The sequence below is a fragment of the Mus pahari genome, chromosome 13, assembly GCF_900095145.1.
Source record: "Mus pahari chromosome 13, PAHARI_EIJ_v1.1, whole genome shotgun sequence".
Classification (NCBI taxonomy): domain Eukaryota; kingdom Metazoa; phylum Chordata; class Mammalia; order Rodentia; family Muridae; genus Mus; species Mus pahari.
In genome coordinates, this window is record NC_034602.1 from 71,527,383 (window position 1) to 71,553,135 (window position 25,753).

The 25,753-nt window shown below is 34.9% G+C and overlaps 1 protein-coding gene across 22 annotated transcripts in view; it reads left to right on the forward strand.

The window, feature by feature from the left end:
- Adgrl3 (adhesion G protein-coupled receptor L3) overlaps nt 1-25,753 on the forward strand; it is a 777,100-nt gene that overhangs the window by 672,458 nt on the left and 78,889 nt on the right. For all 22 annotated transcript variants that reach the window (XM_029545394.1, XM_029545383.1, XM_029545393.1 and 19 more), the window contains 4 exons: nt 2,440-2,649; nt 5,080-5,300; nt 17,383-17,449; nt 19,443-19,534. In XM_029545394.1, coding sequence (XP_029401254.1) covers nt 2,440-2,649; nt 5,080-5,300; nt 17,383-17,449; nt 19,443-19,534 — 590 coding nt within the window. The remainder of the gene's footprint in view (nt 1-2,439; nt 2,650-5,079; nt 5,301-17,382; nt 17,450-19,442; nt 19,535-25,753) is intronic.

The following is a 25,753-nucleotide window of genomic DNA, read 5'->3' on the forward strand; positions in this document are numbered from 1 at the left end:
GTTTTCCCAGATAGACAACACTAAGGGCGAGTTAATCACCAGGTTTTATTGTTCTGTGCTTGAGTCTTATGTCCTTTTGTTGCTGACATTTTGAAATCTGGTATTCTTTTTCTCAACAACTCTGCATGGGGCTTGTGAAGGGCCTACAGAGACTCCAAGTAAATACATTTCTAATAATGCAACCACCCAGGCAAACAAAGGTGGGAGGTTTTTACTTCCCTCCTCTGTTTTTCTTTAGTGCTTTAGGTCTTTAGGATACACTTGAGAAAGTATTGTTCCTGCCATTTTCCCATCATGGGAGACTGCTGTGCTGAGCACCAGGACTAGTTACTCCAGCAGTTTCTTTCCTTTGAGGAAAAGTAGAGAGCAAATAGCTCTCTGTTCTGGGAACCAGGCAGCGCCAACCCTCTCTCTACTCACAAACTACAAAGTCATTTAACCATCAGAGACCCAGGGTTATTCTAGGAGAACAAAGCATTTCAAACAGAACTTCACCTAGTTTTCTTTCATGATTTGTGATTTTCCTGGGAAATAGAGCCGACTTATGCAGGAATATTTCAAACCAATTTCACAGTCAGTTCTAGGGGAGGGCTTCATGAAATAAGACCCGAGTAAGTACATCTGGCAAGGGAAAGCGCTCTGGTGCATGCGATTCGATTCAGATTCTGGGATAATGACTTGCATCAAGGAAACTCATCTTCATGCTTTTCACACTATCAAGTCAAAGAATAAAATAAAACAGAAAGAATAGAAACTAATATAAATCTTTTAATCTGGCTATTTTAATGTAGAGGATACTATGGAATTTTCATTGCAAAACATGTTTATGAAGGGCTGGAGAGATGACTCAGTGGTTAAGAATACATATTGTTCTTGCAGAGGACCCCAGGGCTCTACTCCTAAAATCCCTGTAGGGTTGTTTGCAACTATCTATTACTCCACTTCCAGGGCTATATGATGTCTCTGGCCTCATCTGGCACTGGTATTCATGTGTACTAAGAAAACTATGTGTATGATCTTCACAGACAAAAAAAAAAAATGGCATTGGTTTAAATTTTAATTGATCTCCTGGCCAATCTAATATCCTTGCCAGTTTTCCATAAGTAATTTACTGTATAGGTCCTCTGCCTGGTTGCTTTATTTAAAGTAAAGATAGAGTTGTTTGGGGTTTTTTGTTTAATTTTGTTTTTTGTTTTTTGATTTTTGATTTTTCGAGACAGGGTTTCTCTGTGTAGCCCTGACTGTCCTGGAACTCACTTTGTAGACCAGGTTGGCCTCGAACTCAGGAATCCACCTGCCTCTGCCTCCGAAGCGCTAGGATTAAAGGTGTGGGCCACCACAACCTGGCTGTAAAGTTAGATTTTTGAGAAGTATCTTTGAGTCAGTCTAATGATTTTCATGTGTTTCGTGTGTTACATAAGTTAAACTTGATGCTTTACTTTTCCTTTGCTAGCGGGAATTAGGTATTAATGGCTTTGAGAGAACCTAAGAAATAAAACTGGATTGGCCATGAACAGACTATTCGAGACTTTGTTTCTCAACTCAAGTTACTGCTTTGACATGTTACTATGAATGCTAAAGCAATCCAGTGTGAATATAAGTCCCGTGAATATCCTTAATACCTGAGAACGTTCCATTAAATATATGGTACAGATGAGATATGTAGCTACTCGTCAGAATTAACTAAAGGTTTTTTTTTATTCAAATGCATACTTCTATGAAGTCAACTTAAAAATTATGATGAATCATCTATAGTACAAGGAGTTATACATTTCTTTTTTCATTTTTTATTTGATATTTTATTTATTTACATTTCATATACACTTAAAAGTCTGTTGATGATTTAAAAACCAGTTGAGGCACTAATTTCCTAAATGTGTATCTTATAGTTTTGAAAGTATACAACAGGAACTGAATTTTTTTTCAAAATAGTACAAATAAAGCAATATAGGTGAAAACCTACAGTTTGACCTTGAAGCCTTTAGCCAGAGTCACATTGATCTCATTTAGTTATTTATATCCTGGAACTATCTGTACTAAGAATGAAGCTAATGCCGGGTGGTTGTGGCTCACGCCTTTAATCCCAGCACTCGGGAGGCAGGCAGATTGCTGAGTTTGAGGCCAGCCTGGTCTACAGAGTGAGATCCAGGACAGCCAGGACTATGCAGAGAAACCCTGTCTCTGAAAAAAGAAGAAAAAGAAAAAAAAAAAAAAAAGAATGAAGCTAATGAATTTTATTGACACCCTCAAATTTCAAAGTAAATTCTTAGCAAAAAAGCTAACATGCTTTAATGGAATAGAAAGCCTGAGTGGTTCAGTTTTCACATTTTTTGTGAGTGTAGGGGATATTTAGTGTTCTCCTAGAATCATGCTTCCTGAATCCCGAACTGATTACTGTTCATGCACAAAGGCAACTTATAGTCCCTTTTGTGTCTCCAGCACAGCGATGCCGTCCACGATCTTCTTCTGGATGTGATCACATGGGTTGGGATCTTGCTGTCTCTTGTTTGTCTCCTCATTTGCATCTTCACATTCTGCTTCTTCCGGGGACTCCAGAGTGACCGTAACACCATTCACAAGAACCTCTGCATCAGCTTGTTCGTGGCAGAACTGCTCTTCCTGATTGGAATCAACAGAACCGACCAACCAGTAAGCTAAATTGCTGTTAGCAAAGGCTACCCATAATTTTAACTTTGTAGGACTCTCTAAACTGGGAAAGACCATGCTGATAAGGACTGTCACTTTGGTTTAGTCCAGACAGAAATTTTCACATCTTCTTCTGATTCTCATTTTTTTAAGTCCATTGCCATTAAGAAACAGTGAATTTTACAGATGGCGTGTATATTTCTATTTCTTTCCTCCAACAAGCTCTGAGTTTTCATACAGTACCGTGATTGTCCATACAACTCATGCTTACACATGTGAATAGCATCCTGTGTCACCCATATTTCCTACATGAGTGGTACATTTGGAACTAATGAGGAAAGATTGTCACATCTTTATTATTGTAAATCCATGGTTCATAGTTTACATTAGAATTCACTGGGTGCTATGTATTCTGTAGACACACACACATATTCTCTCTTACTGCATATGCAGTGTATTTTACTGTCCTAGAAAGTCTCTGTATTTCTTCTGTTCATCACTGTATCTCCTCTAGCCATGACATCCAGTTGTTCTTATGTTCTCCAATGGCTTTGCATTTCCCCAACATTATTGGGATCATATACTATATAACTTATTGCACTGGTTCTTTTCTCTTGCTGATATATACAAGGTTTCTCACATATATTTTTTATGATCAAGTAGTTTTTTTTTTTTTAAACACAGAATACTATCTACCCTTGTATATATCCTACAATTTAATTATTAGGTATCCAGCTGAAGTGCATTTTGTTTTTAATAATTGTGAATGAAACTGCTATCAACATTTCAGTGTGTTCATTTTTTGTGGCTTTTTTTGGTTTTGTTTGTTATTTTTTGTTTGTTTTGTTTTTTTTCTGGTTAATAATTCAAGTATATTAAGTACATAGCTAATGGGCTCTGTGGTAAGGTCTGTGTAAAGGTCTGTGTAGTTTGGGGAAAATATTGCCAAACTCCAAAAGTATCCATGCTATTTTGCATTCACAGCATCAATGAACAATCCATGCATTGGTTCAGACATTTATAAATTCTCATGACTACAGACACAAAGGAAAACTTCGTTGTTTTCAGAATACTTGTGGGTATGAAAAACAATTCACTCACTTAATGCTGATCTCCAGTTTGCATTCATATGCATGATGCACTGTAGAATAGAGTGCAGTTTTCAAGTCTATGATTATGCCTTTATGATTAATGACTGCAAAGGATACAATTATGGTGAATATATTTTAATTGGTTAGCATATATCTAATGCAATAGCTTTCCCTATAAATGCATATATATGAATAAGCAATCAAAGAACACATTTTCCTCCTTAAGATAAAGCCTTATGATTACAAAAATAAAAATTATAGTTGAAATCTTAACCTTAAGAATCCTCAAATGAACAATTGTGTTATTGTGGAGGAAAAGATCGTATTCTTTAGTTACCCTCTACTTAAAATAGTGATAGTTTCTTTCATGTCGAATCATATTTGAATTTTAATTCCCCAATGTTAATATCTTATGATAAACTTTACCAGGCAGTGGATACTGCCTCTAACCAGTCTCTGGTGAACAACATAAAGATGGAGACTGATACTAAAAATGCAGGGGATGGCAGGGGTCATGTTACTCAGTAAAGTATCTTCCTTTTCTTACTAGTTATGTGTTCCGTGTGTGTGTGTGTGTGTGTGTGTGTGTGCGTGTGCGTGTGCGTGTGCGTGTGCGTGTGTGTGTTCCACATCACATTTGGAACCTTATTTATTTCTATTTTCATTTACAACTGAAGATATTGAGGAGAGTGACAGAGCTCATGTTTCGTCCCTTCAGTTGCAATAAAAAACTGTACAGAAAACCATCATGTTAATCCATGTTCAGAAGAAACACTCACAGAAATGATCAATTTTGACATCATTCTCCTTTTCTTTGTGTCTTTCTCTTCTTTCTCTAGTTTTGTTCCTTTCTTATTTCTTTCCTTTTTTTTTTTTTTTTTTTTTTTAATTTTCTTTGAAGCAGTTCGTACTTTAGGTTACTTTCAATTCCATTGTCTTAGCCTCCTAAGCAGTTGGATTATGGCTATAGAAACAATCACTTTCATTTTTAAAGATTTAAAAATCTTTAAATGTTAAGTAGAAAGTTTTAAAAATTTTGAGCCTAATCCCAGTGTTAATTATCTTTGGACTTTTAATAGATTTCTTTTTTCCCCATAAATGCTATGATTTCCCTTGTTTTATAATACGATGTCAGCCATAAGCTGTAATTAAGATAAAAGGCAGTTCAGGCAGGTTATACTTAATTCATTTTCATGTTTGTACTCCCAAGGGTCTTATCCAGATTATCCTATTGTAAACCACTTTTATATTTGCTGGGCTGATAGCCACTTACCTTAGTTTTGTGTTGGGCAATAGACATATGTGCTTGTTCGGAAACTGAAGCCTGGGTTCCTTTTTCTAGATTGCCTGTGCAGTGTTCGCGGCTCTTTTGCATTTCTTCTTCTTGGCGGCCTTCACCTGGATGTTTCTAGAAGGGGTGCAGCTGTATATCATGCTGGTGGAGGTCTTTGAGAGCGAGCATTCCCGTAGGAAGTACTTTTATCTGGTCGGCTATGGGATGCCCGCGCTCATCGTGGCCGTTTCTGCGGCTGTCGACTACAGGAGCTACGGAACAGACAAAGTGTGAGTTGAATGTTTGCTGCCTTTCTTCTCTCCCACTTCTCAGATCTACTCAACTGTAAAAGCTTTGGAATCTCTCGGTGTGGATTTACCCTCACTGCAGCCACTAAAGGAACCGTAGAAGCAACTGAGAGTATGATTCAATGTATGGCTTGCTATTTGTTGTGAGGTTATTTATTTATTTTTATTTTTTATTTTTTGAAACTGTGATGCTATTTTAGAAGAGCGTAATATTTCTAGATCACAACCTCAAGTAACTGTGTGATAGCCATGTGCACACCAATCAAAATCTATTCTCAGACCACAGAGTTGCTGTTGGCATTGTTGGCCTTTATTCACGGATGCCAGCGCTAGTCCTAGATGAGTTTTTATAGTGACAGGAAACCTGCAGGAGCAGAAGTTTGCTCTTCTTTTTTCTTTTTCTATATCATTATTGGACTATAGTAATACAGTTTGTTTTCAGTATATCTTTAAATCGTTAAAGACTATAGAGAAATGCAGCAGAAAAGAAAGACATTCAGGCAGGGTCCCGCACACCCAAGATGCAGAGGTGGGCAGATTTCTGAGTTGGAGGTTAGCCAGGTCTCCAGCGCGAGTTCCAGGATAGCTGAGGCGACACAGAAAAGCCCAGTCTGGCATTTAGAGAGGAGAGAAGGGGAAGAGGAAGGGGAAAGAAAATGAAAAAGAAGACCGTATTTGGCCCCAACTGCTAAGAGCATTGGTCCTCTTTTTCCTCAAGGACCCACGTTTCATTCCCAGCACCTACTTGATGGCTCCCAGCTGTTTGCAATATCAATTCCAGGGCATCTCGCAACTTCACAATGCTGGCAAACCACCACATAAAAATAAATAGTTTTTTAAAATAAAGAAAATCATTCAGTTCAAAAATGCCTTCTAGTCAACAGTGATTCTCAAACAGTGAATGAAAGCTTTACTTGAAGAAGCACCTACATTTTAGAGGTACACTGAGAAGGGAGACTGAATGCAGAGAAGAAGAATAAGCACAACCATAAAAACAGAACCTTGTTAGAACTGAAGGTCATGGAAAATAAGAGAAAGGTTCATGTTAGCCTTCCAGAACCAGTGGTGATTTATGTCAAAGATAATTCAAATAGGATAAGCAGGAGACAGAAAGTCACTTGCAACAGCTATCTCAAGACCGTGCTAGAAGCACCAGCCAAATTGGAAGGTGTGAAAAAACAAGTTATCAAAGGCTTCAGATCGCATCTGTACCCTGAAGTAATTTTGCTGGATTTATTGGTTTATGTGATGAAAGTAATGGAGGAATTCTGAAATGGTGTCACACGAGCTGGGGAGGCTCCAGTTCAGTGTCAGAGTGCTTGCCCGGCATGCAGAACAAAACCATGCAAAGCAAAGCAGCGGCAACAACAAAATGTACAGGAGGGCTTTGTGACCGATGAAGTCTTAAGAACGGATAGGGGAAGCGTCCCGCTGACAGGGAATTCATGGAGAGAAAAGTGGTTATTGTTTGAATTTGTAGTCAGTGTACCTAGGTTGTTCAGGAAAGGAAGGGTCCCAGGATGATTAAAAAAAAAAAAAAAAAAAAAAAAAAGATGTAAATTTAAACACAGCACAACATTAGAATGACCTTAACTGAATGTGTTGAAAATAGCTCTAGAATTCACCATGTTTGTGGTATACATTTTATAGATGAGAAAAATCAAGCACATTCATCCTGACTTGTCTGTCATTACAGAGATGGGTTTATTTCAAATGCAGTTGGATTTATTTTTGTGACAGTTAAGTTCCCTTTGTCTTCGGAGGGAAATATAAGAAGAAATGAGTCCAGTATGTTTCTAAGCATGGGACAGTTTCACCAGGCAAAAGATGCTGGCTTCTGTGGAGTGAAGTGGGGAGGTCATTGTAAGAAGACAAGAGATTCGAAAAGCTTTAAGACGAAGTCTATGGAAAATATGTTAAAGAGCCAATTAGACATTCCTAAAAGGATTTCAAGGCAGCAGTGAAGGCTCAGACGAGATTGGATAGTATCAATTTGTACAGAAGTTAGTAAGCCAGATTTCATGGCTTTCCACCAGCGACCAGCACCCTGAACATACTGGCAATAAAGAAGCTTGCTTCCCAGAAATGGAGATTCATAAAGAGGGAGTGACAGAAAGAAGACACCGGGGTCAGTGAGAGTGTAGTTAAAATAGAACATGTGGTACCCAGACACCACTCATACTATTAAAAGGAGACCATTGCATTTACACTGTGTTCTTTTTAAATTCAGGAACAGGATAGGTTCTGTCTCGATGTGACAATTATTTCCAAGTCTGATGTAGATTTCTGTCAAATCTGAATTCATTCTACCAGCTCCAATCACAATCGAGGGACCAGACTTCAATGAGCAAAATGCTGTGTCCAATTTGCTTCTAAAGATGTCTAAGGAGAGAGGAATTAGACTCATCATACACTCTTTTTTCTTCTCAAATAATGTCTTTATTGATATAACTCATACGCCACAATATACTCCTTTGAAGTATATTATTCAAGTGCTTTAATATGTGCTCAATGTTATATACTCATCACCACAGATTTTAGAATATTTTCATTGACCTATGAAGAAGCCCATTAGCAATCACTCCCAGTGGGTCACAGAATTTTGCATTTTAATTAATGCACTCTCCCCTTAAGAAATTAAGCTGGGTTATATCATTATGTGTGACCTTATACAATTTCCAATTGTGTTCTTAAGCAGTTCCATCTTGCTTGCCGGATGTCCTGCTTTTCTGTTTGTTTTTGGTTCAATATTTATCTTTTCTCTTGAGTTGTTTGTAAATTTTCCCCTTTACCAGACCAATTCCACTTGTTTCCTTTGTTTTTCGGCCATTCATTTTGAAACAGATGTCATTTTTCTGGATAGTAGAGATCTGTCTTCTTCGAATCAATACTAAACAGTCCCTAGTGACTTAGTTAAAATCTTGGCCACAATTATTTTAATTTCCTGTCCCATGACTGGTAGGTCTCATTTACTGACATTATTACTCTGTGGGAATAGAGGATAATTTACTTCCCAGGCATGATTCTAAACAATTGTTAAATGCTTAGTTATACAATTATGATTTTTCCCATGTAAAAGTAAAGTGAAAGAGAGATAGATGACAGAAGATAAGTGAAAGAGGAAAGGATAAATAGAGAAAATTCCTGTCAAATTCCATCACATACAGGAATGAAGCATTTTATTGCTTACTTTAGTCATACAAAAATTGTTCACAAAGTTGATGCCAGGATCTGTGGGGAGAATATATATATATATATATATATATATATATATATATATATATCTTCTACTTTGGTGAGTTCATTGAATCATTTTGTTCATTAAGGATTCAAGTATTATAAAGGAACTATTATTTTGATAATAGCTGACATGAATGTGTCATATTTCCATTTGGACTTAATTAAGATATCTTCTTAAATAAAATTAAAATGAATGAATTTAATTAGTTAATTTTGTTGGTGGTTCTGGGATTGAACTTAGCTTGCTGCATATGAAGAAACCACCCTATCACTGGGCTATATCCCTAGCAGGAACATTGAGTTTTGACTACAGTTTTAGGATTTCTGCATTCTGTAACTTGGTATTTATTGTCTTCTATCTTCACGGTTCCTGTAATTTTTCACTGCTTTTACTTTATTCCAGATATATACATTTCATTTATTCCATCTGACTTTCACTAACTTGCTAACTATGTAACTTTTTTTCTTTATTGTGGAATGTTTCAGCAAAACAAAATTTTGGAAGCTATCAGAAGAACTTCTGTTATGAGATTCTTGTAAGGGCAGGAGAGGTGGCTGAGAGGTTTAGAGCTCTGGCTGTTCTCCCAGAGGACCCAGATTCAATTCCCAGTGTCTGCATGGTAGCTCCACATGGTAGCTCACAACTGTCTATAGCTCAAATTCCAGTGGATCCAACTCCCTCACTCAGACATATATGAAGGCCAAACACAAATGTATATTAAAATAAAAATAAGTAAATTAAAAAATAAATGCCTATAACTATCTATAGAATGGCAGAAGATACTACAAAATTCTAATTTTCATATACATCTTATGTTTTATGTTGCACTCACTGATTTATAAAAACAATAAAACTGTTGATAGTCTAGTCTAATATAAACTGTGATAATCCAGAAATCAAAGATATTGCTAGCTGTGCTTATTATTATTCCCGGTAAAGTAAATACTTATGTCTTTGGAATTTCATAATTCTTAACTTTTATTCTAATTTAATGTTTAAAGTATATTCTGAACAATTCTAATTAATGTAGTGTAGTATTATAATGTAATTTAAATAATAGATCTCTTCTTTTCCCTCCCTTTCCTGCATTTCATTATGGTGATAATAAAGTGTTCCATCTGAAACCTTTAATAATAACAGCTTACATTTCTAGGAAAAAGACTAATGGCAACATAGATGATGACTGTACAGATAAAATTGTCTTGTAGCAAAACAAATGTTATTTTGATACAGATAGAGATAACTATCATATTCCATCTGGCTGATGAATCATGATGTATTTTTCTATGAAATGTTATTAGGCTGTTGAATTTATTATGTACAGAACACATACTCATGAGCCAAGCATATGTAACTTCATCTTAAGATGTTGTTTAGTTTACCTTCAGTTTGCAATGCTTATAAAAGAGTCATTATCTTTGGATGTTTGTATAATAAAATCTTTTAGTCTAATTGACACATATTCAAAAATATACTTACAATAACATTTGGACACAATGTCACAGCATTTTAAAAATCCATTTAAATAACCAAAAATCTTTTAAAAAATAACCCCTGGCTAGTGGATTACAGGTCAGAATAATGAGTATCTATTACCTCTGATCTTTCATGCTTTTATTCTTCTGGACAGTCAGTGAAACTATCCCTTTGGAATAGTCAGAACATGATTTTAATGAAGATTAACTTCAAAGAGGACTGTTCTGAAATTCAGTTCTAAATACTAAGAATTTATCACCTGAAACAAATCAGTTCATTTTAAAATTTGTCAAAATATAACAAAAAAAAAAAAAAAAAACGAACAGTTCAGACAGTTAAAAGCCTATGTAACTTTGCTAGTTTCCTTAGGACCTTTATCATAATCTCATGTGTACAATCAAAAAGATAGCATCCAACATGGGTAAGAGGAAAGAGTCAGAAATGAGGACCAAGAAGAGCAAGAGAACTGAAATGGGCTAAAGCTAGAGTCTAGGCTAAGAGACAATGTGTGACCTGGGAAATCAATACAGGGCTTTTAAGTACATGGACTAAATCAAGAACATAACCAATCAGAAACCCATGGATAACAGAAATGAGCCAAGCTCCTAAAAAGAATTAACATCCTATTGCAATCTGAAAAGTCACTGTGAAGCCATCTATGAATCTTTGCGTTTGACTCCATAGCTCCCTGGCTTAAGAATAATTGTAAAGCTGTAATCTGTGTTAACTAAAACCCCACCCATGTCTTTATTTCATTTTATCAAATACCTTGTATAACCATTTAGGTTGAATCGTATTCACTGATCATTGTAAAGACAGTACGTTATAGTATTATCCAATTACATTACAGTGTTATCAAAGAGGCTTGAGAAACATTGAGCTTGACAGTATTCAATATTTTTGTTCATGGGTTTATTTTATAAATTTGTTTACAATCTCTAATCAGCTAAACCTCCTCAGAATATTGTCTTTTAACCAGTAGTATTCTGTGAAATCACTCTAGCATATCACAAAGCATTCTTATTTTAATTGACATGAAGCTTCTATGTCATCAGCTCATGACTTGGGTTGGACACGTGAAATAATATAGCCAATGAAGACATACTTTTCAATGACATAACAAGGTAGCACTTATTCAGCATGTATATGGAGAATACATGCACAATTAAATATTATTTTATTCACATCTTTAAGTGTGCTTTTTTGTGCATATGTATTGAAGACTGAGGTTTTATTGCACCACCATGTTCCTACCAAGGAGTCCAATGAAGTAATACTAGGTTGAGTGTACATTTTCTATTAAGGAGTTACCTATGCCAGAATTGTATGAAAAATCAGAACCACTGTCCTGCAATTTTTATAAGGCAATGAACTATACTAAAGTAGCACACTGTACTTGAGTTATTTTTGGATAAAAAGAAGTTTAAAAATATCCACAGCTATCATTTCACCTCTAGTGGTGATTGTATAATTTAAAATGTCTACATCTACTCGGGTGGCAATAATAAAAGAGATAATAATAATAAAGTTTAAAACATAGCAGTTGGAACCATTCAAAATGTTAAAATTTTTTTCTGTATGGTTAGGTATATAGACCAGGCTAGTAGTCCTAGTATTTGGAGGCAAGATGGATAATTGGAGGACAGGGATTTGGGACCAGCCTTAGCAAAACAACAAGTTCTTTTCACATTACCAACCAAGTCATAGTTACCCAATGACCCAGCAAAGCATAGGTGTATGCAAAAACCTATAAATTGTTTTGGATAGGTAAACAATGGTGACCCCTTATATCATCAACAGATAAAAAGACAAAATGTGATACAACTATATGATGGAATATTATTCTTAATAAAATAAAGTAGTATTAAGTGTTCCAGAATGTATGAATTATAAAATATTGGTTTGTTTCAATGAGGTCTATCAAAAAAGACTATATATACTTTATAATACTTTTTATATGACATATGCAGCATAGGTTCTAGCTGCAGGGTAGTAAAGAGGTATGGGGTATAGTAAAGCAGAGAAGAAGATATAGACATAATGTGGGTTTTGATAGACTAAAAGAAAAACCCTCTAATTATTCTGGTAATTTTACAACTATTAAATATATTTAAAATAATCAAATATGTGAATTATTTTTCACTAAAGCCATTCTGTAAAGTATAAAATAATGCATTTTTAAGAGACAATCTAATTAAAGGATTCTGATATTTTTCTAAAGACAAGTTTTAATATGTATGCATCATATATAGCATATCGATTTCTTATCCACTGGTTGAGAATGAATGTTTATTAAGTCATTTACAATTTTATTTTATTTAGTACTTATCATTTTTCCTCTTGTAGAGGCCTTGATGGAAGGTAGATTAGAATAAAATCCAGACACCACTACTAACCTCACCACTACTAACCTGTGAAGTAAGGATGATTATAAAAATTGTGTAAGACTACTGTGACATATGAACCTGTGCATTTATATGTGATTATGTGTGCATGTATGCAGATATACATGGAATTACATATTACATAAAATTGAAAAGTAAATATGCACTTACTAAATTTTATCTTTTACTAATGGTTCTATATGTGGCTGGTAGAAATGAATAAATATAAAGTTTATGCTAAACAACATTTTAAAATATAAGTTAAATAGTTTTAAAAAATTTACATTCATTAAACTAGTGATTACAAGTATCCTATTGCTATTTTGATCTGTGGAAGAAGAACCCTCAATTCCAGCCTTCTCCCAGAACTCTATTCCTCCACCCTACCCACACCTGAACCCTCCTTCTTCAGTCTACCTGCAAAATCTATTATATTCCGCCTTTCCAGGGAGATCCATGTGTCTTCCCTTGAGCCCTCCTTGGTATTTAGCCTGTCTTCTCTGGGTCTGTAAATTGTATCATGATTCCAGGGTAATTACTTTTTAAAAGTCATTGACAACTGTATTTTTCTATACGTTTAGGGCTACATTCTTTATTGTTTGCAGTTTATCTGCCTCTTTCCTCTTCTCTTCTTTGTTTCTTGCCATATTTCTTTTATTTTTTCCTTAATTGTTTGACATTACATAGACAGACAGAGAAATGATAGAAAAATGGGCAGTAACATACATAATAAACAGTACAAATACTGTGTTTTATGTATAATATATAACAAAATGAATATAAATATAGACATATATGTGCATGACCTAAAAAGGTGATTATGGTATCTATAAACTCATATGCAACCTGATGTAAAATTATCATGAGTTTCAATATCTAATGACATAAAAAATTAGTTTCTAGTTACATTTATTATTTCCAATAGACTCTTTAGTCTATAATTTTGCATCTGTTCTGCACCAAATTCTGGATGAGAAACCATAGTCTGCTGCTTTGACTAGGGCTCAACATCATGAACCATGCTATGGATGATGGCTGTGTCTCTGGGCTGATGGCCTTGCTGCTTTTCTAAATACAGAACCACACTATTTCAGTATGAGGGGTGAGAATAAAATGATGCACTGTAGCTTAGTATCTAAAAAGGATACATTTTAGCAGAATATTTCCTCTGTTGTGTTATTTTAAGGCATTAATTTTCCTATTGTAAGAAAATAATTTGTTCATTTCTTTCTGAGTTTACATGAAAGTCATTCTTATTAAATTGGTAATTGATTCTAAGGGAACATGATGGCAAGTCCTTTATTATTAATTTTAAGGCTGTGTCGCATATTTTGGAGAACAATTCTAGAGGAAAATAGTTTATATTTGAGGCTTAGCACTGATTCTTTGGACTGTTGTAACCAATAATATTATTTCAATGCAATATCATCATGTGAATAGCAGTATTTTGTTACCCTTTGAAAAATACTACAATAAGATGATTTTTATGGCACATTTGTGCTTCATTAATGAAACAAAAAACAAGGCAAGATGTAGCAAATGAAAAGCCTTCCTTTGTATTCTAGAAAGTATTTTATATTGAAGAAATAAGAGGGAGGATAGCCAGGATGAGTTTTCTTTTCACCCATAGGTCATGTATTTTCTTTTAGTACTTCTAAAAGCACAATTCAGAGATTAGACACAATAGACTGAATATTCTTTACAATACAAACTTGAGGTGTCTTGAAAATAGAATACAAATGGCCTATCAAACTTTCCAATTTTGCTAGTTAAATATTACTTAGTAAATCACTGTGGCTTTCAGATCAACCATTGTATTTAGAAGTAGATTTATCCATTTGTTAGCTGCCTTTTGTGCCTTTTGGTGTTTAATATGATGAATTTTCCTTTAGCATTTGTCTTACTAATATAATCTGGGCTCATTTTAGCCAGTGGTTTTGGATTTTATTCAATATCATAGAGGGAGCCAGAGTTTAGAATGTTGAGGGGTAGGATATATATATATATATATATATATATATATATATATATATATATATATATATGATCAAACATGAGTATATACCATTTTTCCATTTTTCGCATTATGGTCATGGATAATTCTTTTGATTTTGGCACAGTGAATGGGGCAGGCACCATGCAAATTTTGAAGGTGGGTAATGGGAAAGAGATGAAATGCAGAGAGCTTTGCAAAAGCCAGCATGCAGCCAAAAACAACAGCAGGTATGGCCATATGGCAATCAAATTAGAAAAGGCATTCTTTGCACACAGATTCCAGAGGACAGTAAAGTGCAGACAGCAGGCATGGGGAATGATTTACTCAGTGCATGTCGAGTTTCAGACCGCCTCTTCCCCTGTTCACTTGCGAAGGGAATTTAAATCATTTTAAATAAATAGATACTGAAGGATTTTTTTAAAGGCTAAAAATAACATGTCACTTGAAGAGATTGTTAGCCAAATTCATATTTTAAAATAAAGCATTTGCTAGCTGATATTTCTAAAGAAATCAAGCTTGGTAAGGATAAAGTTAAAATCATTCTGTTATTTAAACAAAGTATATGAAGATATTAAAGTTTTATGCTAACCTCAATCAAGCAAAATCACTGCTAATATGATTAAAATTATCTATGACCTGTAAAAGATTATTTTCTGGAAGAAACTGAAGCATATTTTTTCCATAATAAAAATTATTTGCTTAAAAATGTGCTTTAGTTCTTAGCCTCTCCAAAAATGTTTTGAGCTATAAATGGATTATCCTATTAGTAATTATTCTAAAATGCATTATTAATGTTGTATTATGTTGATATAACTTAAACAGTGTGAGGTTAACATCTAATTTAATCTGGAAAAAGTGTACTTGCATTTTTCTTCATTGCCTTTAGCCTGAAGGGAAATCTAGTCTGTAAAGAACCTATAGTTACTGATGGAAATTCCCATACTTATTCAAGTCATTCACACAAGGAGTTCCTTTACAGGGTGACAAGGTCACCCTCAGTGAGAATGAAGACAGTGATGCTAAGTGAAAAGAGACCTCTCTTACTCACACCTGTCCATAGGCAACACTACACCTTTCTTCTATGACAAATATTTAAATATCACAGCAAATGGATAGCTAACTGTTCAAGCAAATATATGGCTAGTAATTTAAGCTTTCATTGTTTCCATAATAACATTTTTTCAAACAGAATTCTTATATATATTTGAACAATAATAAACCACCTAGTCTAAGTAGAAATTATGGACTGGTATTCAGTCTCTGAATGGTATGTCTACCTCGTTGCTATTGAAATCAGTTTATATGGAATTAAGGTAAAAGAAGATAGCCAGGTGCTTAGAGATTGGTTTTGGTGACAATTTTTTGTTGTTGTTGTTGTTTAAAAGTATAGCTATCAATCATTTTAGAAAAATCTGAAAGTTACAAAAAGCAGAAAACAGCAACAAATGATAACCACTGCCTCTACCACGCAAGTGGAAACTTTAAGTATTTTGGCATACTTCTCGTAATTATTATCTAAACATACAACTAAAGCCTTAGTGTTGTACACTCTGATATCTCCACTCTATTGTATGGGACAATCCCTAATAGCATGAGTTTGTAGGTCTTATTCTTTCCATTGAAACAAATATAAATATATTTCATGCATATATATATATATATATATATATATATATATATATATAAAATACTTAAGTATGCATACTATATATAAATTATTTAATTTATTAAATATGTGCGTACATTTAATAAATCGGTGATAATGTCTTATATGGCCTTTAGACTGCTTTCTTACCTTCTTCCTCCTCCTCTTCCTCCTCCTCCCACTCCCTTTCTCCATTTTCCATTCTTCCTTATGGTGCTGGCAACTGAACTCAGAGCCTCCTAGGTCACTGAGTCCTAACCTCAGCCCTCAGTCTATAAATGTATCCCATTAGCAAACATAGACCTACTCTATTTTCCAACTTTCATACTGTTTTTATCAGATGAAAGACAATATTTTATTTATCAGTTCAATATTGCAATGATGTGTGAAATCCTTCAATGATAACTTCCGGGTGCTCTGTAACTCTTCACTTAACATTATAATAAGCAGCATAGTCAAATGCTTTGAATACAAGTTTGGAGCACATAAGAAAAAGCAATTGAGTATTTACCAGTGTAAATGTTCTGGTTTTAATTAAGCCTCTGATATTGCAAAGTGGCAAATTATTCAAGATATTATTCTTAACATCAAATAATTTGTTCACTATTTGCATTAATCTTTCTCATAACGAGTCACTTTCACTTTGTCTTCCTGTCACTGTGAAGAATGGAAATGTAATTTCCCAGAGGCTTTAAGAACTGGGGGAGTACTAAATGTGCCCGAAATTAAGTGATTAATAATTTACTTTTTAGGTCATGAATCAACTTCTTCAGATGCTAAGGACCACTTGCGAGCAGTAACATGCTCTTTTTAAGGCTTCAGAACCCTCCAAGGTTGGCTGCCCAACCTAATTAAACTTCAATCTTCTGATACCAAATTTATTTCTTCTTTGTACTGAGTTTCCTCAGATCTTCCTGACAGGAAAATGTCACTTTTCCTGACAGCTGATAGACAGGTTATGTAGCAGTGTAATTGGAGAGAGAAAAGGATAGCTTAAAGCTACTGGCTTTAATGGCTAGGTGTATGGCTTTTTCGGTTTTTTTCCCCTCTAAGGTTTCAGTGACAGCCACAAAAGACCTTAGCAAATAGGCCTGATGCCATTTTTTCCCCTGCTTTCTCTAGAGGTAATTATCTTACTCCATCAACAGTGCTGTCAGAAATCGAGCACATAATTCAGCATTTAAATGAACAAGCAATGTAATATTTCCTGTCTCCCAGTGGAATACTGGGCTGTTCACATTCTTCTCTGTCACCTGCTCACTCTTGATATATGTCCTGGACCCAGTCTTTGAATGGCTTCTCTCTCTTGTGTTTCACTGCAGATGTTGGCTTCGCCTTGACACCTACTTCATTTGGAGTTTTATAGGACCAGCGACCTTGATAATTATGGTGAGAACTCCTAATTAACTATGCACTTCCCAGGTCAAGAAATAAGAACTTCCACCATCCTTATGGTAGCTATCTTAAATTTACATAGGTTAATTTGGGGGAAAGCATGTACTTATATGCCCCTACATAACTCAAGCAATTAGACACTCATTACCGTCTACGTTTATAGTGTAAAGTAGTTCATCAAAACTGTTGGAAAAGGAAGATAAGCATTTGCAAAAGCAAATGGCTATGCAAGAATCCTGTCCAATGTAGACCACACAGCTGTCGAGACAACTGAACAGTGATGACGTTTAACTTGGACAACAGCATATTCTCCTTCCGTTTTTTTTTTTTTTTTTTGAAAGAATTGGAAATAATCAGGAATTAGAAACATAGGTGAACACCTAGCTATTACTTGCAGCATTTATTTATTCATTTATTTATTTATTCATTCCTGTAAGCTCTCAAGGTTTATGTTTCAGATTTGAAAGTGACAATATGGCACATACACTACTGTGTGTATACATATATAAATATGTACATGCTGGTGTATATACACACATATATCATGGGGAAAGCCTGGTGACTAAAATCAGTGTCACTGACCATTACTCAGATGTGTAAGAGACTAGGCGTCATTTTATAACCAAATATCATTACAGGAAGAAAAGGGAAAGAAAAAGAAAAGTCAGAATACTGACCCTGGACTGGCTTAAGTCAAAACGGACCAGGCTTTCCCACTAAGTGCATCCAGTTCACATTAAGCTTTGTTAGCCACTCGGTGTTGGTTGTTTTGTTTAGCTTTCTTCACCTTTTGATTTTTACTTTTGAGACTCCAAGATCATTGATACAGAACTGTGAAGCTGCCTTCTAGGGAGAATGTCAGTGGAGCACTTTATTGAATTTTCCTGGTCTGTGTTAGTCCCCAGTTGTAGACTGTAGAAGTTAACCACCTGGTTCAAGTGCCATTCAGCCAACGGCTTGCTTTATAGCAGTGGTTCTCAACATGTGGGTCACCACCCCTTTGGCAAACCTTTGTCTCCAAAATTATTTACATTGCCATTCATGACAGCATAACAATTACAGTAATGAAGTAGTAACAAAAATATATTTATAGTTGAGGTTTGCACACTTTGAGAAACTGTATTATAGGGTTGCAGCATCAGAAAGGTTGAGAACCACTGCTTTATAATGTTCATGTAAGGCATATAGGTAATGCTTATGAGACTATGTTCTTTTAAATTATAGACATCTCTTCTGCTTTGTGGCATAACAATACCACAAGAGACCACCTGCTTACAACTTACTTTATTGTAGCATCAGAATTCAACCAGCATTTTCTAATTCATTTTACTTATGCTTTCAAAATATTCTGAGGTTAGGATTTGTATTTGTAGCCTGGTGCAGCAGTGTGTCACTGTAATCCCAGAACTACGTCATCAGATGTAGAATATCCAGGAATGCGAGGCTAGCCTGCTCTACATAGTGAGTTATAGGTCAGCTGGGGCTACATCCTGAAACAGTTCCCAAGAATAAATAAAACAAAATAATAAAATAAAGTAAAATGTTTTTACATGTTAATAATTTAGCATCTGAAAAGGTGCATCTCTAAGAACTGAAATGGAGAGTATCTGTGATTAATCAGTCTAGAGTTCATGGAATGTAAATGTAGCAGCTGTTTTAGAATAATTCCTGTATTTAGGGATTCAGTTTTCTTAAACATGTAGTGGGCTTTGAGTTACTTGAAAATTTCAACAGTCTCCTTCTAAATGACCACTCATTTTGTATTTAGTGTGGATTTGGCACAGTCACGTTTTGTAACTGTGTGATATCACCGTTCCCAAAGCTGGCTTCTTGCCTTTGCTAAAGCATTAGACAGTCATCAGTGATCCAATTTCTCTAAGAGTCAACTGAGAACTAATTTCCCAGAACAGTTCATGAGTTACAGGGAATGACCTTGCTTTTTTTTTCCTACTATGGTTATCTACAAAACACTACCTTTGTATTTCAGCTGAATGTAATCTTCCTTGGGATTGCTTTATACAAAATGTTTCACCATACTGCCATACTGAAACCTGAATCAGGCTGTCTTGACAATATCAAGTAAGTGATTCTTAGCTTTGTCTTTATAGATTGTACCTTGAAATTGTTTATAGTTGATATTGTCAAAAATTACCTGACAAAAATGATGTCAAGATTCAATGTATTGGTTTAGTTGAGGAAGGTAATTTATTGATAGTTGAGGTAAATCGACCAACATATAATCAATGTAATGAAGCCCTCTCTCCAAACCCACTTTTCATTATAATCTATAATTTATAAGTGTGCTTTTAATACCTTCATTCACTATGTCTTTTAAAGATGCGCAGTATTCATAAATGAAAACAGACACTGCTTTGTAGTGCAGTGGCTATATGAAATCTCTCACACTGTACTCTCTTCTTCAGAGCTACAGTGCCTGCAAAGGGACCTGTAGTGATGGTTCCTGCAGCTATAGCTCCTGTGGTGATGGTACATGCAAATACGGTACCTGCAGCAGTGGTATATACAATGATGGTACCTACAAGGATGTTATTACCTGCAGTGATGGTACCTGCCGTGATGGTTGCTATAGTGATGGTACCTGAAATGGTGGTGCCTTCTGTCATGGCTTCTGCAGTGATAGTACCTGCAATTGCATCTGTTAACGGATAAGAACTGATAGTACTTACAATTGCACTTCTGTAAAAAGACTCTGAAATACTGATTCTGAGTATTCATGTTGCTGTTCCTCATAGCTGTCCTATAATGTTTCTGAGAAGGGAAGTGAGATTTCCCTACTGTTCACAAGCAAAGGTTGAGTATGCCTTTTCCAGAATGCCCGGTTCCAAAAATAGCTTAGAGTTTTAAGTATTACTGATTTGAGAATGTTTATGCAGAGTTTGTATATAGTTCGATGAGAATTCCTAATCTGAAAATTGAAACCTGAAGTTGTCTAAAGTCTAGAGATCAAAGATCTGAAGCTTTTGATCATTATAATTAGATTTCAGAGCATATTGGATTTGGACTTTCCTCTTCATGATTCTAAGCCTCTGTCTTTTTGTTCTTTGTTTTTTGTTTTTTTAAATAAAATATGTTCCTACCTTTGAAACGCACTTTTTCCTAGGAGATAAATCTCTCCAGAACAGTTCCCACCCAATTATCCTTTCACTTTAAAAATATATTTATTGCAAACTTTTTATATTTTTATTTTCAGACAATTGTAAGTATGCTGAACTATAAAAATATTCATATTTCATGTTAACCTACAATAAAGATATAGAAAAATTCTAAATTTCATTTTCTAAAAGGTCTCTGAATTCCTTGTCATGTGCAAATTATATTTTAATTTACTTAATTGTCTTGATAGTTGAAAAATATTAACATTGAGACGCACATTAGTCTTTCTCACTCACTTATCAACAACTATGCTAAATTGCATTTTCATGTGGCTTGCCTATGTTGTGTGTCAACTTGGAAAAGGATTCTATTTAAATGACTGTGCATTCAAGACGTTCAAGGAGGCACATGTAGCTTCCATGTGCTCCAGCCATCCGTCTTGAACTATGTTAGATAGCTGTCATGACTCTCGTGGCCCACCTTTCTATATCTGGTGCTGGACACAGTCGCCATGACTTGTCTCTGAGAATATCACAGTATACTGAGATATTATTGACAATGACTATTGACATTTAACAGTTAATTCTCAGTCTCAGAGAATATCACAGTATACTGAGATATTATTGACAATGACTATTGACATTTAACAGTTAATTTTTTGTGAATCATCGCATACTTTACGCAGGTCACAATAAGTTATGGCTTCATACTTTTTATTTTATATTGTAAACATTATCTATGTAATTTTTAATGTACCATTGGCAAAAAAATAAATAAAACTTGGTCTTCATTTCAACATCTAAAAGGTTAAAAATCAATGCAGTCTTTAATTTTAAAATGGTTTTAGAACCTTTTAGTGCAATGTAACATTTCTTTAGTTTTATTACTTGTTTTTAGTACTGACTGTCATATATTGTAAAATATAATATTTTTTTCTAGGTAGTTTTGATAGCAAGTGTTGTTTAGAAGAGCAGTTAAACATATCAAAGCCAGTAATTATATTTAATGGCATATTTCCCTTTAAGTTTTATAGTAGAAAGCAAAATGAAGTCCTACATCAGAATACCTTGATTTGCTTTCTGCCTAAACTGTCCCAGGGTTAGGATCATTGGAGTGTATCTAACTTTGCTGAGTCATGATACAGTCCTTGCAGTTGTATAATGAATAGTGACTCATTCGTGACCATCAGATGTGTGTGTAGGAACATAAGGCTGTTGATGATACCCTCTCAAACCTCAATAAGACTAAGTGTTAAAATGCTGTGGTGGGTGACTTGACAATAGAACTGTGATTATGGCTCTACATTTGTTTAAGAATGCAAGAAAGGTGGACTACCAACCAGGCAGCACACACCAGCTGATATGAGGCCCCCAGCATACATACAGTAGAGGATTGCCTGGTCTGTGGTCAATCAGAGATGATGCACCTAACCCTTAAGAGACTGGAGGCTCCAGGGAGTTTAGAGGTTTGGTGGGGTGCGTTTCAGAGTTGGGGACATCCTTGTGGAGACAGGGGGCAGGAGGAGGTATTGGTTTGGGGTGTGGAGCCGTTGGAGGGTGGACTGGGAGGGGAATAAAATCTGGTCAGCACCTTACAGTGCAAAAAGAACATTCTTCTGCTGGGCTAATAGAAGCAAGGAAGGCTATACTTTGTTCATTGTGACAGAATGGGGGAAATGACATTTGATGTAATGTCATGTGCTGATGGAAACAAAATAGGCTAATACATTGAGGTATTTCCATTCACACTTCTACAAAGAAAGATGATCTTTCACAAGAGAGTACATGGGAGAAAAAGAAATCCTACTCAAGAGAAGATTCTTCAGCATTTTTCAAAATCTGGAGGAAAATTCTTTTAAAATACAAGTGTAGAAAACATTTTCCTTCATTAACACTAAACATAAGACATCTTGCGTGGCTACTTTAAATCTAAAGGATCATTGGAAACCGCAAAGTTTGTTTTGTGACAAGGAAACAGTCTGTCAAGAAAAAGAATTTCAAGCATGCATGCATTTAATCGTATCAAAGCTTCGAAATACAAGAATGAAATTCTTAATAATAAAGCATTATTGATCATTTTCAATTGTCCCTTATGTTGCGTTTTACATTTTTAATCATGTCTTATAACAACCACACCATACAGGTAATTTCAAACCTATTCCTCTATGAAGGACTGAAATCCCAGAAGTAATTTCCCAATTATTACATCCAAGACATTTAAGCATGATAGCTTTGCTTTAAAACCCTTTCTAATGCACTTGTTTTCTCACTAAGGCTTGGTTCTCATATTTTATGCACATACTTAGACCTTTTTGTAAAACTGGTATCATAATTCTAAATGTCTTACTTAAAATATTTATTCCATTTACATTTAATGTAACTATTGCTGTCATGGGTTCATTGTATTAGTTTCATTTTGTTGTAATTTGTGCTCTTTACACTGTTCCTCCTTTCATCCTTCCTTTGATTAACTATTTTGCTTCCCATTTTATCTTTCAGGTTGGCTTTTTAGCTAATCATTACACTTCTTATTACTTCTTCCAGAAATTATAATCAAAATCACTAAATTAATATAGTTTTATTTGCAATAGAAATGATTCTTTTGCATGTGTACTTTACACACACACACACACACACACACACACACACACACATGCATGCCTGTTGTTGAATATGTGTTTTCTCCTCATTCTGTCTCATGCCACTGTTTCTTTTAATCACTATTACCTTTTTCCAGACTCTCAGTGATGGTTCAATTGACTTGTTTCTTCCTTCATATCAGTTTTGGCTCCTTTTGCCACCATCTAGAGAGAGGGGTCTTGAAAGTGTTACTTCAATCATGTAAAGTAACAGTTGAAATAAAACTCTTCAAAAAGGTCCCAGTATTTTTAACTTAACTCCAAACTCCTATTCCAAGCTGGTTAAGCCTCGATGATTTTGCCCACCTCCTCTGCCTAGGTTCCTTCTGTATCATGAACCCCTCAGTTCACTTCAGGCATGTGCTTTATCCCCTCAAGTTTTACCTCTGCTTACTTTCCTTTCCTTGCTACATGCCTGACTTACTCCTACTGCCACATATAATTTAAATATTATTTTCCCTTTTGAAAAGCACATTGTATTATTCTTCAATTTCAAAGTAATCCCAGGGTCCTCATAGTAAGTTTCTTTAAGATTAGCAAACACTTATTTGTCTCATTTATTACAGTATTAATGATATGCTGTGAAAAAAAAAACCAAACAATAGCATGGAATAATGCAGTTCACCTAATAACAGAGAAAATGTAAGATGATAATTCTCAGGCTAATTAACTTAAGTAGTATACATCTATTTGTTTATTATTTCTCATTTGTCTCTTCATGAAAATAGGCTATTATAAGAGAGAAGTAATTTCAACCATTTGAATTTTCTGATTTATTTCTTACTGTATTTGGAGCCCACTGTAATCATAGCAAATATCTAATACAATTAAAAGCAATTTAGCATATATAGGCTATACTTGAACTTTTGTTAGCCCAAATGAACTTACTGTATGGCTGATGAATAACAAGGTTTAATTTGTGAGGAGTGTTTAGAACACTCACTGACTTCCTTCAAAATAAAAATTGACAGTTTCTTTAATCACTTATTTTCTATTATAAAAATAAAAATTCTAAAATATTTTTATTAAGTAATATCACGTGCTACTTTGAAGAATAAAAAGAAATAATAAAAGTTTTGTGTTTATTTGGAAGAAATAAGGAAATGAGCCTTTCTTTATCTTTCTTATATCTCTTGCTTTCCTTTTGTCTAGGGACAGGTTTTTGTACACAAGCCTCTGTCTTTACCCATTCTCAATTTGTTTAAGTCCTCCACCTGAGTGCTAGGGGACCCATTTGTTTTCCTTTCTTCATTCCTAGTTGTCAGTGTTGGTATTGATAAACTGGATAAACTGTAGTAACTACCCAGCTAGTTTAGATGCATGTTTTCAGTCCTGGGATGGTCGACTCTATGTCCTTGTCAAGTTTTCCAACCATTTGCAATCAGTTTTTTTTCCTCTGATTGCAAAAAAAGTACATCTATTTTATAGACTTTTGCATAATGAATGGTAATCCTGTGTGCAAAACACCACATCATATAGTTGGTGCAGTTGCAGAATATTGTGTCTTTAAAAACAAAACAAAACAAAACAACAAAACACCCATAGAGGTGAGGTCTCACCTGGGTTAGATGCAGACTGATGGACTCATGTGATCCTGTGGCTCTATCTCCTGAGATGCTCCAACTGCAGACTCCCAGTGACATGCCTGTCATGTTTTGATTACTTAATGTGATCTACGCTGGGTGGGAATACGCTGCTTCCTGAGACTTTGAATTTTTCCACAGTGAAGCTGTGCTTAGTTTCTGTCCAAATCTCATGCATCATATGATCCTCTTTTTAAAAGACAAACTTAGCTTTTTTTGATAAAAAAAAAAAGAGATTCCATGAGTGAAATGCTCATTTGATTAATAAATAGCATGTTCTGTCATTCTAAAGGATAAAAATAATGCATTCTTGGCCAGCTTTCACACCTGTCATGTGTAAAGGAGCCTAACAAAGCATCCAAAAGCTTCAGGGAAAACAGAAAACGGCTAACAATACCTGAAATAACCATAGTTCCTAAAATGATAAACTTTATTTGAGTAACATGTTTATAAATGTTAATAGAAAAATTAAGTCATAATTATATTCAGCTTGATCAGTAGCCAATTAATACTTTATGGAATCAAGAGTGATTGTATTCAATAAAAAGGAAGGGAAATTGCCAAGTAAAACAATTTCATGGGAAGATTTTAATGCTTATATTTCCTTCATATTAATACATATGTATATTTAGCTTGTATATAAATATAGAGCCCACATTATCTCATTTTTATATTACTGTCACAACCATAATATGAAGAGTCTGAACTTTATGAGAGCATAAATCCATTATAGAGTCACGGTTAATAAAAATGTTCATAAACTCCAAATTTTTGAGTAAGTAAAATATTTCAGGATTCTCTCTCTCTCTCTCTCTCTCTCTCTCTCTCTCTCTCTCTCTCTCTCTGTTTAAGACAAGGTCTCACTGTGTAGCTCTGGCTAGCCTCAAAGTCTTTGTGTAGACCAGGCTGGGCTCAAACTCACAAAGACACACCTGGAAAGGATAGGAAAGGAAAGGGAAAGGG